Here is a 13124-nt window from a genome sequence, read left to right as displayed (position 1 = left end):
CCCTGCGACTACTACAGCAATTAACATTTTTCCAACATTTTCATCAACTTAGGTACTTGTCTCACCCTATAATTTGGATTAACCAAATTTGCACACAACTTTCAATTTCATTTAATTTTCTACCAATCGATTGAACTTATGCATGCAGATGTTCATGCTGATTATTGTTCTGTACGCACTTCCTTTCTTCACGATTACATGAATTATGATGATTTTTTACAACATTTTGATTACCAGCGTGACGTGCTATACGAACAGACAAGATTACGTTTTTGGTACTTGACTCGTTCCCTTCAAGATTGAGAAGAAATTGCTGCGATGACCCTGACATTCATTGCTCGGCTTGTTCATAATTTTCATTTTTTTGCAGTTGTTTGGTCAAATCAAGATAGATACGTACGTACAAAACTAGTCAGATCTTCAGCCAACCAACCAACCAGTGGCCGCGGAAGCTGTGGGGACATTAACATTGTAGGATAGGGGGAGGGAGGGGTTTATATAACATGGGGAGATGATACGGACATCGAACAAACTTGGGGACATTGTCCCTCCTTCCGCGGCCACTGGTCAGATCTTCAACCAAAAGCGTTACGGTAATACAAAGTGGATTCATGGACGTACACATGTTATAAATGCAAGAATCTTCTTCTGGTTTGCTCATTTGAACCAAATAATCACAATCATCGAACACAGCGAGGAGAGATGCATGAGGTGATTTCTCAGTTATTTATGAAGACAGCTAATTATTAGTTCAGCTCTACGTAAATACGTATGCACAATTCTATACACAAAACACGGTTGTTGATGTGGTTGTAAGTTTGACCTGTACATTGTGCAGTGGAATTACGAGTAGTTAGTAGTAAATCGTGCTGTGCTAGTAAATAAGTAAATGTAATGTAGTAATATTATTAAGTGTATGTATGTATGTATGCACATAGCTAAATTTGGGTAAACTAAATGAACCAACTTGCACTAAAATGATTTGATTTCCTTATTTTTCACGAACCACTAAAGTTTGAAATTTATTGTGTCATTTCATTAAATCCACTGCGCGTCTCGTCTTTATGCATACGCACTCACTCCGCAGTCCAGTGCCCGCGGAAGCATGTGGACAATGTCCCCACGGTTATTCAATGTCCGCATCAGCTCCCCATCTTATACAAACCCGTCCCTCCCCCATCCTACAATGTTAATGCCCCCCGATGTCCCCACACGGCTTCCACGGTAACTGCCTCAACCAGCACGCAACGCACATCACAAAACCTTATCAGATTCTAACCAAATTTTGCGATAAAAAGATCCCCACAAAAAATCCTATTCAAATCTTTGAGAGAAAAGAATCCTATTTTGTCCTAAAACCTTACCACATCACGAAAACAATATTATTATATTACATCTCTTATTCGCTACTATAAAACGAAACGAGACGAAACACACAGAACGGAAGACAACGGTAATGACTCGTTTTATTTTACTCCTTTCTTCAGTCGAGCACAAGTCATAAAAATGGAAGGCAAGGGTTTCATAAAATAAAATACAAAATTAAGTTTGTGTGTGGTGTGGAGGCAAAAAAAATGACGTTTTCTCGACTTTAACCACCTTTCTAGTTTTCACTGATTCATGTAAATGCAAAGGCAACATCTTTAAGAAATCGGGACAAAAAATACGCACTGCCACAAATATACGGAGCTTAAACCAAACCACATAATTGTCATTAAGTGAGCCAGTAGTATGTGTGTGTAGAGACAAACTTGTAAAAATGAAAATGGCATGTTTTTCCCTGTATGTATGTAATGTTAGCGATGACGCGTATAATAATAATGCAGTATTAGCTGCAGAAAGCACTTAAGGTTGAATATAGTTTAGTATATCTAATTCCATGGGTTTAACCTTGATTCTACAAAACCAGAACTAACCACATCTGCTGCATCACTCGAAAGAGAGACAAAGATAATTATCATCTCGGCAATTCGCAAATGGTGAAAACAACAGATATATTCACGATTGGAAATAATATGTATGTAATGCGCAAGGATCGCGCAGTTATGATGAAGATTTTACACTTTCCTTCTTCCTCTCTGTTCTCGAAAGTTTCTGTGATCAACAGGGGCCTCGGAAGTGTGGGGACAAAAGAAGGACAATGTCCCCACGGTTGATCGATGTCCGCATCATCTCCCCATCTTATACAAACCCCTCCCTCCCCCGATCCTACAATGCTAATGTCCCCACAGGTAAGAAAAATCGATGCATGAACCACACAAATAAAATTTGTTGTCGATCCCACCTTATTTTATTTTGCTCATTATATTTCCTATTTCAGGGGCTTGTCATGAATGATCTGCATTTATAAATAGGTGACAAAAAAGTGTTTGGTACCAGAAAAGAGGTGTGCGAGGGAGGGAGGTGGTCCTCGTCGTAAACAAACATTTCTTTTCTTCTCCTCGTGGCTTGGCTTGGTACATTTATTATTAGCAGATTTGCCACAGCAGTGTCAGTGGGGTAAATAATTGCTTCTTTGTTTTTATGCAGTTTTTACTATATGGGTTTAAAAAAAACCTATTTATGCAGTCTTCACTCACTCCCCCACCGATAGATATTTCCAGCCTGAAAATTCATTTCATTTCATGGACAAAAACCTATTCTTTATATTCTATGAGAAAAACAAAGCTATAAAAGTCCACGCGAGAAAACAAAGCCATGAAAAACCTATGACACTTTCAAGTTTTAATGTTTATTGGCCCTCTACGCACATAAGCTGTTGCGGATGATCTCTGCGAGTGAGTGAGCGTGCAAATCGTGATATAAAAGATTAAAGCGGCTTTTTATGACCCACGTGGACCTGGATTCCTTTGATATCAGTTTATTTCTCGGCTTTTATCACCGATTAAGGATCACTGGTGGAGATGATGATGTCTAATAAATCTTTATAATAATAATGAGCAATGCAACTAAATTGCAGGCAGTCAGTGGTTGTCGTGATGTGCAGAATACAATAGAATGGGCGACACTATAGGGCTTGATCTATTGACAAGGTTATTTTTACAGTGATGAAGCAAATCAAGTTAAAAAGAGCGAGATAAATAATGCATTTCATGGCCTGGGACTGAAACGAGGCATTATTTTTAACGTCAGATTGAGCCCTGTGATTGGTATTACTTAAGAAAAATGGAACAAAATTACTGGTTCAGATTTTTTTAATCCAGAAGAACAAGCTCAGTAATTAAGGGTCTCGTATCAGTGGCCGCGGAAGGACAGAGGGACAATGTCCCTACGGTTCGTCGAGGTCCGCATCATCTCCCCATGTTATATAAACCCCTGCCTCCCCTATCCTACAATATTAATGTCCCCACAGCTTCCGCGGCCACTGTCTCATATACATAACCATTAATAGATTTCACATTCCCATTACGTTCCGCAGCTGTTGAATTGGTCGATCCAAATAATTTAATTTAATGTCAATTGCTTTCGTTGAATGATCAAAACTACAATTTTATGTAGATTTCGACTTTCTGCTGGTTTGACGACTTTCTTAAATTCAATTATTTAGTTTTCATTAGACCATAAAATAATTGACAACTGAATTGAACAGAGGCGAGGCTGCTGCTGCTGCATTGAGTTATGTGAATTGTAAAATGTAGATCAACCCATTGCAATAAAGTGCAGCACAAGGAATGAGCATAATAAAAATGCAGTAAAACAAAATTTCAATCGTGTCACATCGAAAGAACGCAGGACAATACTGAACTGAACACGATCGCAGAAATCAGTGGCCGCGGAAGAGGGTGGAGACAGAGGGACAATGTCCCCAGGGTTATTCAATGTTCACATCATCTCCCCATGTTATATAAACCCCTCCCTCCCCCCATCCTACAGTGTTAATGTCCCCACGCCCCACAGCTTCCGCGGCCACTGGGAGAATTCAAGCTTACTTCAGACAATGACCACCCAGCCTTTTTGGTGAGATGGAGAAAATCCTCTTTCTTCAGGACCCAAGGGCGGTGCGCCATGATCTTGTTGATTTGGTAAAGCGCTAACAATTTCGCTGGTGCAGATTCCAATCCGCGCAACCACTTGGGATCTCCGCCTTGATAGAGGAATTCTCGTTTCTGTAATTCCATTAAGTAGCTGCATTGGTATCTGGCAGCGGCCTAGAGAGAGAGAAAAAACAAGTAAATTAATTTATGTGCTGGTAACAAACAACTATTTCAATTCGAAAACAAGATTCACAATTTGAGACTATTTCAATTCGAAAATGCAAAACAAGATTCGCAATTTGAGTGACAGGGACAAAATCTAATTTATTTTTCGCGAAAGGAAGATTTTCTTTAGCAATAAATCTATAACTTTTTTTAAGCCGGGATTAAATAAATCGTACTTTCATAAAATAGATACATAGCTTGAGATTTAAGATCCTGCTCTAAATCTGAGTTTTTTTATGTTTGCATACTCCAATAAATTCGTAGTTACATTCTATTTTTTTTAAAGATGTATGTACCAATTTTTACTAAGAATTTCTTAGTATTGCTTCATGTTCTTATTTTACAATGACAAATAATAAGTTGCAGTGATACGACGATGACAAAAAATATTATCACGTGTGTATGTATCTCAAGAAAATCTTTCAAGATTAATTTCGCGATTTCGAAACGGCTCATTAATCATAGAAATATGTATTTGCCAACATTTCTTCAACTTCATCAAGAAATTACTGTGAAACTTTCCTATTCGTAGTATGTAGTACACATGAAATGAGCTTAAATAAGTAGTAAATATTTAGCTATATACGAACTAAAAGTCTACTTTAAATAGGCCACCATCGAATTAAGAGGGGGAGGGAGTAAGTAAAAGTATGGACAATTTGTCATCCACGAAGTCCAACCAAGTTATTGTTGATTAGGTCTTCGTCGTTGTTTGGTCATGATGAAAAAATATTTAGTTTCAGCTCAGATTTTAAACTCAGGCAGGCAAAGAGTGCGTTACATTACATTTTTTATAAGTTTTTGCAATTACATAGGCATCCCATCCTATGGCTAAATTTCATTTCATTTCATGCCGTTGTTTGTGAGCCTACTCTTATAAAATCAAAATTTGTGATGTTCGTGACAACTGCAATTTGCAATTGATTCGCTGTTCTCTTCTTGCCGTGCACATTATCCATCTATCCATCCAAAATGGTTTAATTTTTTCCCCTGTCAAAATTGCAAAATACCGAAACTGACGGCAAGCTGATCGCTGATCTAATAAAACAGAGACATCTTTTCCTACTGACTGACTGACTGCTCTTGGAAATTTCTATTGTTCTTAATGCGTGCAAAAACTTGGCCGTGTTTAATCCTTCTAAAATTGAAAGAAGAACTCAAGCAAATAATAACTTTTATGACATTTCACACCAACATCACTCGAATTTCATTCATGTATTGATAGCAAACAGTAGTGGAATTTGCACAATTGAATATGATAAACAGAGGGTGGATATGTATTTTTTCAAATTTTTCATTTATTGACGATGGAAAGTAAAACTTTGTGGGTGTGTTCCGTAACTCGAATAGATCAGAAAAACTTCAAAATATTTTCAAATATTGTTACATATTTCTAGACTTTCACACATATATTTTTGAAAAATACGTAAATATTTTTCAAAAATACATATATTGTGTAAATATTTAAACTATCTAAGGCGAAATTGTATTGCTAAAAGAAATTCGACCACAAAAAATACAGAGCAAAGTAAAAATTTTGCTAAAACTTTATTTTTATTTCGTAAATATTTTGGCGATTTTTTGTAAATACATATCCGCCCTCTGGGACGCCATATATTAAAAAAATAACGCGTTTTACTATAGTAAACATAACTAACTATACATTAAAAATCTGCAAATAATGCGGTATACACAAACAACCTTCATTTTTGTCACAGTCAGATCATCGCCGTGCGTCCTGATGACTTATATTCTTCCGTTGCAATGTCATTTCATTTACTTTATTTAGTGACCATCAACCGTATCTTATTATCCGTGCTTTTTATTATTCTATCGTCTCATTACGTAATGCATACACACATATTGTGCTATATTTGCTTGAAATTGCAATTAGCCATTGTGCGAAAGACTCATTCACAAGAGAAAAAAGCTTGAGGTCTCACAACTCATGATGAGTGGACTAAAATAAAAATTAGCAGTCACACATTAGCATCAAATGAATGTAAAGTAAAGTAAAGTGAACTCGTTTTAATTTCAAAGCTGCATTGAAAAACAAATAATATTGCAATTCATTCTATGCAAATAAGTTTCTTCTGGACTGTATAATGACGGAGGACGGATTCAAAAATAGAATGGTTTACACCTTTCCTTTCCTGCCTGCACGTGTAAATAAATATTCAATTTTTAGTGGTGGAGGTGGGTGGAGTGGAGTGGAGTGGAAGGTATGACTGCGACAGGGGCCGCGGAAGGTGTGGGGACATTAACACTGTAGAATGGGGGAGGGAGGGGTTTGCATAAGATGGGGAGATGATGGAGACATTGTCCCTCTGTCCCCACATTTCCGCGGCGACTGGTTGTAAGTAAGCATATTTATTTAAACCGTGTCATAATCCATACAAATTGCATCTTATTAAGGAAACACCCTGCAAATAATTAGCAATTTTTTGTGGATATGTGCACTCTTAGAAAAGAAAACTGGTATTAAATCATTACTGCTTGTATGACTCTACCGGTAATGACCGGCATTACCCTACAATAATGTTGTGGTAATGCAAAATTTACCACTGAGAAACAAACTGTTACCAATCCGGTAAGAAGTTATTACCAAATTAATATAATGTATATCTGATTCTCCCACATTTTTAACAGTGTAACGAACGATACACAAACTTACTTTTTGACTTGTCCTCCATTTTATAAAACCATAAAATAATTCAATCCAACATCCTTCCTCCCGACGATATAAATAATACAGCGACCTAATCCTCGTCACATCTCTCAGCTTTTAATTTTCATCCTTCGCCATCCTTCTGCCCATTAAAGAGTGAGTGAGTATAATACATAATAAAGATAATAAAGAAGGAATGAAAAGGCAATGTTTTCTTAAGGCGACAACAACGTGGCAGTTTCAACAAGCAAATTAAAATTGCATCCTTCCTGCAAAATTACGTAGACATTAAGTCGTCTGCTTAAACAAACAAAAGTTGTTAAAACGCAAGGATTTCTCCTTCATTGTGAACGAACGTGAAGATTTCTTTGAATTAGAAGACACTTTTGGTGCTGTGGTGGTCAGCCGTGGCCGCGGAAGGGTGGCGGACAGAGGGACAATGTCCCCACGGTTATTTGATGTCCCCATGATCTCCTCATGTTACATAAACCCCTCCTTCAATGTTATGTCCCCACATGTCCCCACGGCTTCCGCGGCCACTGATGGTCAGCCGTGCGCAGATGGGAATAAGTTCATCTTATTTATATTTTTGACCACCTACCACCCACTTTGAATAACAATTTATTTATTGTGTGGTGAGCTGAGCGGTACAGGAATTACTTACTAAACAACATTTGATTCTCATTTCACGCACTGACCATGCTCCTACGGCATGCAATAGTAGTCAGCATGCTCGAGATGTGTGTATGTACAGTGGCCGCGGAAGAGGGACAATAGCCCCACTGTTATTCGACGTCCGCATCATCTGCCCATCTTATACAAACCCATCCCTCCCCCCATCCTACAATGTTCATGTCCCCAGATGTCCCCACGGCTTCCGCGGCCACTGTGTATGTATGTACAGTAGAAGTACAGATAAATAGATACTGTACTGTACAACCAAACCGCATCCCAAACTGAGAGGCAGTCGCAGCAGTGAGCAAATATTAAGTCAGAATGAGAGAGTATCATCATATGCCTGATTTTTATAAGGCTTCCCTTCTTCTCATAATATAATATTTAATGATGATGCGACACACAAGTGTTAAATGTTTGACCAAGTGAATTCATCATAAGAGATGAGAGATGCGACTTGCATGAAACAGAATTGCGAAGCGATGCAATTCTTGGTTAATTGCTTTTATTCATAAGTATGAAATATTTAGTAGATGATAACATGTACCTTAGGTACATGTTATATCATGGGCTGACCAAACCTTTTCCTGATAACTGAGTGATGACGAGGTACAATGTTTTTTATTCTCGTCTAAAACTATGCATTTCGGACTTGGTCGACAGCGTGGCGCCGCCGATTTATTATCACATTCTCGGCTTGAACTTGGTGTCAGCTTTCTTTTCTTTGAAGATGAAACGGTGTCAAATTATGTACACAGGAAGGTGACGAATAATAAGGACGCCACGGCACATATTTTATTTTAATGCGTTTTTTTTTTGCACCAATTACGATTTCATGCTGGATTTTATAAGCACATGCACGAGCCAATAACCAGGTCGAGGATCTAATTAGAGACAAAGTTCCATTTCATATTTATCTAATTACATTACATTACTGTTCTGCTTCTGGTGGAAGGTGTTCCAAACCGGAGGAATCCGAATCAATTTACTTACTTTGAGGTAAATGACACACGTTCGTTCGTTGGTTCCCTCATAAATATGAGAGTTGATGGAATATGACATGTTTTCGTGCTTCGAAACCTGCTAATGATGACGAAAAAGAGGCCAATATCAATATATCAGGGGAGGAAATTGTAAACAAAGTCATTATCCTCCATGCCCTCCAAGCAATAACATTGCTGCTTGGTGGCTTAAAAGTAAACTCTGTACAACCCAAACTTTTTTAAATTTAGCTTAAACAAGCAAATCATGTATGTTCTGTCTAAAAACAATTTAAACTAAACTGTGAATTTAAAGGGGGAAACATGTTTTCTTCTTCCATTATGAAAACAATTACTTACTTTTGCTAACATAAAACTAACAAACTCTCCGCCCGTTTAAATTGATTTGATTGTTGATGTAAGAGGTTTGTGCAAAATTGGTGAATACAGTTATCATTGCAGAGATGAGATGAGATGAGTAGTAGCTTAACAAAAATCATGTTTAAAGAAGAACAAGAAGAAGTTGCAGGTTGATTCATGATTTTAAAAGGTATCATTGGTAGCAAAAAAAGGCTCAAATTCCGGGTCAATATCCCTCAATCCATTCAGAAGTTGAGTGACTGATTATTTCGTCAATATTGTAATCATTCAGGCAAAAAATGGATGTTTATCCAAGTCAAGTTCAAAAATCGTCAGTTTTTATTTTTGCAAGGTACAATTTGCAAACTACAATTTGTTCTTGATACAGTATGACTGCAGAAAATCGTTCAGTTTTAATTTTTGCAAGCTACAATTTGTTCTTGATTGTAGAAAAATAGACATTTTCTGCACATGCCAATTTCGTGCAAAAATTCCATTCTGAATTTAAATTCGCGAACTGTCACACAACTATAAATACGGTGTACACAGCATAAAATATTTATGTATACGTATGCTGCAATCATGTCTAATTCTTTCCTGTCAATAATATCAACCTTAATGAATAGATAGATGGATTGGATGGATGGATTGGGCTCGTCGTGGATGCAGCAATGGCACATAATCAACCATAATTATTCCAATTTGCGACAATTTATTTCCCAATTGTAATTTGCATCGGGCAAGTCATCAGTCAGGACGAAAACCTCAATTGTATTTACTTCATTTCATTTTTGACAATTTAAATCCCAATCACGCATCCCATCCAGCCAGCCACAAATGAAACCATTAATAAAACCGCAGTAGCAAGGCAAGGATACGTACGTACATAAAATTCTGCATAGAAAAACAGTGGCCGCGGAAGGGGTGGGGACATAAGGGGACATTGAAATTGTAGAATGGGGGAGGGAGGGGTTTGTATAAGATTGGGAGACGATGCGGACATAGAATAACTGTGGGGACATTGTCCCTCTGTCCTCACTCTTCCGCGGCCACTGCATCATGTGCATACATTTGAGTAGCCTGAATTCTCCCAGTGGCCGCGGAAGCCGTGAGGACATTTGGGGACATTAAAATTGTAGGATGGGGGGAGGTAGGGGTTTGAATAAGATGGGCAGATGATACGGATATCAAACAACCGTGGGGACATTGTCCCTCTATCCTTCCGCGGCCACTGTACAAGAATTGGGGCTTAAGTAAGTAACCAAATTGCAGCCTAAATAAAAAATAAAGTGAGCAAAATATCAAACTAAAATGCAATCTATCATCATTCTTATTCTCCTCTCTTTAATCCTTTCCTTCGCTTTTTCGCCTTCGTACATCGTACTTGGTATACAAATGTTCATGTCATTGACAAAAGGTTTTAATTTTTTTATACATCTATCTGCACAACGCAATCTTAAATGTGACGTGATGTTGGGTTAAAGAAAGGGAGGAAAAAAATGATGGTTCTTGAAGTTGAAATAACACATGCTGTAGATAAAAGCATTTGTCATTTAGAGTGCATGACGTGGATGTTTTGAAACTTGTGTATTTTTCTAAACTTTAAGACCAAGCAGGTTATATGCGATTGGACGAAGGTAAGTGATTCCTTGAAAAAAGAAACCGTAAAAAAATTGAGTAAATGGAAGCCAGAAAAAATTTTGAAAAAGTTTTGCAGAGGGTAAAAAACTTCAAAAAATATTTTAAGGTGTCATTGGACCGACTTATGGGCAGACACAGGTTATCTATGCGATTGAACGAAGGTAAGTGATTCTTGCATAAAAAAAGTTTGAGTAAATGGAAGGCAGAAAAAATTTTGAAAAAAATTTTTACAGGGGGTAAAAAACATTTTAAAAAATATTTTAAGGCGTCATGGACCGACTTATGCATGGACAGACAATGGTGATTATTTGATTAATGTAATGTATGCGACCTTTACTCGGTCAATCAATATATTGGTTTTTAAGACATAGATAATTAATTAAATAAAGCCTACTTTTGAAAGGTTAAAACATTTCCAAATCGGTAAATCGTGTCAAATTAATAAATCATAAAGTTTTGAAAATCCTTATGTATGTATCGTTCTAAAGTCCAATTATTGATAAGCAGTTCCTCATTTCAAGCCAACATTTATTTACATATTTATGTATGGTCGTCGGATGTGTGCCTCCTGAATTTATAATTGGAGAGAGAAAGTCGCCCACGGATTGGCATACGTAATTTGCCCAGTTCTTATCAAGAACAGACCCACCATGATAAAATCTCAAGTTGCATATGCAATGATGCAGGTGCAAGTATTTTGCACTTGTTGTGATTAATTTCTGGGAAATGATTGTTATTATGTACTTATCAGGGAACTGTTCAGTCAGTCAAAAAAAAGATAACCTCTACAGATAACCTTTATGTACTGTATGTACTTGGATGTTACTTTCTCAATAATATTTACTGGGTCTTTTCCCTGTTTGTGGATTATATTATTGTAATCTCCTAATTAACATCGCGACATCTTATTCTACAGAAAGAAATATGGAATACACATGGATGGAAACTTTCAGAAACTTTTTACCGATTTATACATACATATTTTTTCGCAGTGTCCTTGTTTACTTCATTCACTCGTGGCACAGAGCTAAGCCAAAGCTAATCTTATCTTATCAAAATCGCCATTTAATTCCTGTACCACGGCAAGGAGCGAAGTCAACAATTCCATAAAACCTTTGCCACACCACCATTCACAACAATAAGAAAAACAGAAAAACAGATAAATTAGCTGGTCTGGTTTGACGTGACATTAGAGAAAAACAAGAGAGAAGAGAATGGGAGAAAAACACGTCAAAATTCTGACACGACCACGCTAAACAAAACTGCAACCTTATAATTAAACCAAATGTGATGCATATAATAATTCCACTTTTGCTTGCTTGCAGTCCAGTGGCCGCGGAAGGACAGGGGGAAAATGTCCCCACGGTTGTTCGATGTCGGCATCATCTCCCCATCTTATATAAACCCCTCCCTTCCCTATCCTACAATACTAATGTCCCCAGATGTCCCCACGGCTTCCGCGGTCACTGCTCGCTTGCTTGCACTGAATATTATTATGATGAGATTGTTTTGATAAGTAATGAAGAAACTGCATGCATTTCATGCATATTTTATCATATGTGAGAATGGAATCTTCATTTTAATTAGCAAAGTGCAGCTGTATTTATTATGCTCATGGCACGATTAAAATGTTGCAAGGAGTTGTGTTTGTGTGAGTATCTAAAAGGAGGATAAGTACCTATCTGCCTGCTCATGTGTATCATATTTATATTTATGTTTAAGCAAGCAAGCAGTAGCTGTCTCGTTACTACTTTGTATTTTATTTCACCTTTACAGCCATCATTTATGTGTGTAGCTCGTCGTATTATAAAATGGACCGTGTGTACGATAACTTATTCCTGCAGCCATTATTAAGCGAAAAAAGAAATGAAAAACATGTTTTCATCGAAACTAACGAACATCGAACTAACTGCGACTACCAGCATCACAGACCATTCTTTCCGAAGCTGAATTGTAAAGGGGAAGAATCTAACAAGCGTGGATGTAATACGGTGTTTTCCTTTCTGCAAAATAAACTTTTTAGACGTACAGTTGGTTGGTGGATTTCGGACTTTTTGGTTTACCACATGGCTAACAATGAAGGTCTTTCAGAGGATGTTATCAGATTTTGAGCAAACTAGTGTCAAACGATGACAAATTTAATTGGGATGAAATTTGCGAAAGACACGATCTCCCAATGGGCACGTTTGGCAGAGATATTTGCATCCGAAGAGGAGAGAACGAACAGTAAATTTGGAAAATGTAAATTTTGTTGACTTTTCTGCGCGTTTTCTCCTCTTCCGATGCAAATATCTCTGCCAAACGTGCCCATTGGGAGATCGTGTCTTTCGCAAATTTCATCCCAATCAAATTTGTCATCGATTGACACTAGCTTTTTTTAAAAATCGAAGAGCATACGCTGGGAAACCTCCGTTCTAAGTATTACTCACTGGTTGTTTGTACGTCTTACTTAAATTCATGCACGATTTTCTCACAATAACATTCAAAGGATGTACATGCATGTCATGGGTTAAACCGTAAACAACTTTATTTTATTTTTTAACCAAAAAAGATGCACGTCTAACGCGATTAGAAGGAAGAAGAAAGAATCAAGTGAATCCG

At 37.3% G+C, this 13124-nt stretch overlaps 1 protein-coding gene and 1 long non-coding RNA gene across 3 annotated transcripts in view; one reads left to right on the top strand and one right to left on the bottom strand.

Annotated features, from left to right (window-relative positions):
- Positions 1–13124, bottom strand: part of LOC110854388 (sestrin-1) — a 99129-nt gene that overhangs the window by 11256 nt on the left and 74749 nt on the right. For both annotated transcript variants that reach the window (XM_022102820.2, XM_022102819.2), the window contains one exon: positions 3930–4148. In XM_022102820.2, the coding sequence (XP_021958512.1) occupies positions 3930–4148 (219 nt within the window). The remainder of the gene's footprint in view (positions 1–3929; positions 4149–13124) is intronic.
- Positions 10081–11830, top strand: LOC118436631. The gene is made up of 3 exons (XR_004835604.1): positions 10081–10519; positions 10630–10684; positions 10757–11830. It is a non-coding gene; the product is annotated as an uncharacterized LOC118436631 (long non-coding RNA).

Source organism: Folsomia candida, unplaced genomic scaffold (genome assembly GCF_002217175.1).
Source record: "Folsomia candida strain VU population unplaced genomic scaffold, ASM221717v1 Fcan01_Sc009, whole genome shotgun sequence".
In the NCBI taxonomy this organism is placed as follows: domain Eukaryota; kingdom Metazoa; phylum Arthropoda; class Collembola; order Entomobryomorpha; family Isotomidae; genus Folsomia; species Folsomia candida.
This window is presented reverse-complemented; position numbering and strand designations above follow the sequence as displayed.